Source organism: Empidonax traillii, unplaced genomic scaffold, assembly GCF_003031625.1.
Source record: "Empidonax traillii isolate 1590-97213 ecotype Southwest subspecies unplaced genomic scaffold, ASM303162v1 scaffold62:size2133460, whole genome shotgun sequence".
NCBI classification, from domain to species: domain Eukaryota; kingdom Metazoa; phylum Chordata; class Aves; order Passeriformes; family Tyrannidae; genus Empidonax; species Empidonax traillii.
Genome location: NW_020955255.1, coordinates 2,128,085 through 2,129,763, shown reverse-complemented (window position 1 = coordinate 2,129,763; position 1,679 = coordinate 2,128,085). Strand labels below are relative to the sequence as shown.

General features: G+C 47.6%; 1 protein-coding gene across 1 annotated transcript in view; it reads right to left on the bottom strand.

Annotated features, from left to right (window-relative positions):
* Positions 1-511: 511 nt before the first annotated feature.
* The window catches only part of GFI1 (growth factor independent 1 transcriptional repressor), a 10,504-nt gene continuing 9,336 nt past the window's right edge, over positions 512-1,679 (bottom strand). The window contains exon 6 of the mRNA XM_027880003.1: positions 512-896. Within this exon, the coding sequence (XP_027735804.1) occupies positions 718-896 (179 nt within the window). The 3' untranslated portion in view covers positions 512-717. The remainder of the gene's footprint in view (positions 897-1,679) is intronic.

Below are 1,679 nucleotides of genomic sequence, written 5' to 3'. Positions count from 1 at the left end.
CACAAACTTCCTTCTCCCCAGTGGATGTAGGAAGAAGTAAGCCCCCATACCTCAAACACTCAGGCAGTCAGGCCTTGCACAGAGAGATAGTTCTGGGAGGATAAAAAGGGCCTTTCTATAACTGATAATGCAGCTCCTGATTTGCACCAGAACAAGTGAGAACAGACTCAGACCCAAGCTGGTACCTTTGCTTAAAAAACAGCAAGGTGTCCAACTGCACAGTTCTGATCCTCCAGGTTTTCCTGAAAGGAAATCATCCAAGAGTGAACCCATTCAGCACTGAACTTAACCAAGGCAAGTGCTGATGGCTCTCTGTCATTGCACCATGTAAACACTGTTATACCCATGTTTCCCTGCAAGGTGATTCAAGCTGCTGAAAACTTGGGGGGGGTCACAGGAGAAGTATTTTCCACCTTACAGACATTTGGTAGCTTATCCATCTTTGGAATATCAAGGCTTCATATCTAAAAGGCTTATTTTCCAGTGTTATTTCAGAGACAAAGAGGAGAAAAGAAAGAGAAAAACAACAGCCTTTAATTTCTACTTTCAGTCCAAGTTGAGCTGTCAATGCATGGCTCTGTCCTCTTCTTTCCTCTTTGAGCTCTGTTCAGAAAGGTAATGCCAGGGTTTGTGTTCAGAAATGGCTTGGGTCCAGCAAGGAAGCCAAGGGAGTCTGTTCTCATAGTGTTGTAGGCTTTCCATATTGCAGCTGAGACCTCATTTCAGGCCATGCTGTGTCTCCCGGTGCCTCCGTAAATCCACCTTTCGTTGGAAGCCTTTGCCACACAGATCACAGCCAAAGGGCTTGAAGCCTGTGTGCTTCCGGCTGTGGGTGATGAGGTTGGAGCTCTGACTAAAGGCTTTTCCACACACCTGGCACTTGTGAGGCTTCTCACCTGCAAGCAGAAGGTGGGAAAATGAGAGAGGGTGTGAAAGAGGCATCATGCTGCTTACATGGGACCACAGCGAACAGCAAATGCATACTGGGCCTTACAGCTTATTAAACAGACTCCTGTGTGATTATCTAAGAAGTCACTCTTACAAAAAAACATGCAGTTGGGAGCCTCAAAGCATTAGTTGAGCCTGCACTACAGCTGAGCAGGTCTGGATTTGGATGCACCTCCATCACCCCAGTACAGTCCTGCGAGCAGTCTGAAGCACAGAGTGCTCTCAGGATGCCACACTTTGTGAACATACTTGGCTGCACGGGCTCTGTCCAATTTAAACTGCCTTTGTGCCCCAGCAACGTGAGGAACTCCTTGAAAAGTGATGAATGCATGACATGGATTACTATACCATCAGCATAGGGGCAGGGGGAATAGGTAGGTGGAGGTTAAGACCAACCCGGTGAGCTGGGATCTGTCCCCAGGGGAGGTATTAGGGCCATTCAGTGAGCCCTGAAGGGCAGGGTTTATCCAGACATCTGTTCTTCTCTCTGTTCCCCACACTGAAATGCTAGCAGTCACAGCCTTGAAGTTCTCCTGAAGGCAAATAAACGCAGCCTCTGGAACTTCTGCAGAGCACTCAGTGGCAAAACTCCACTGGTGTCCATGGGAGCAGGGTCTCAGTGTATTTTCATAGTGTTTATTATCAAATAACGAATAAAAGGGAACCCAACCACAATACCAAGCCGGATTTTCAGAGTGGCTTTGCACCTGCATAGCCCACTGACTTCAGCT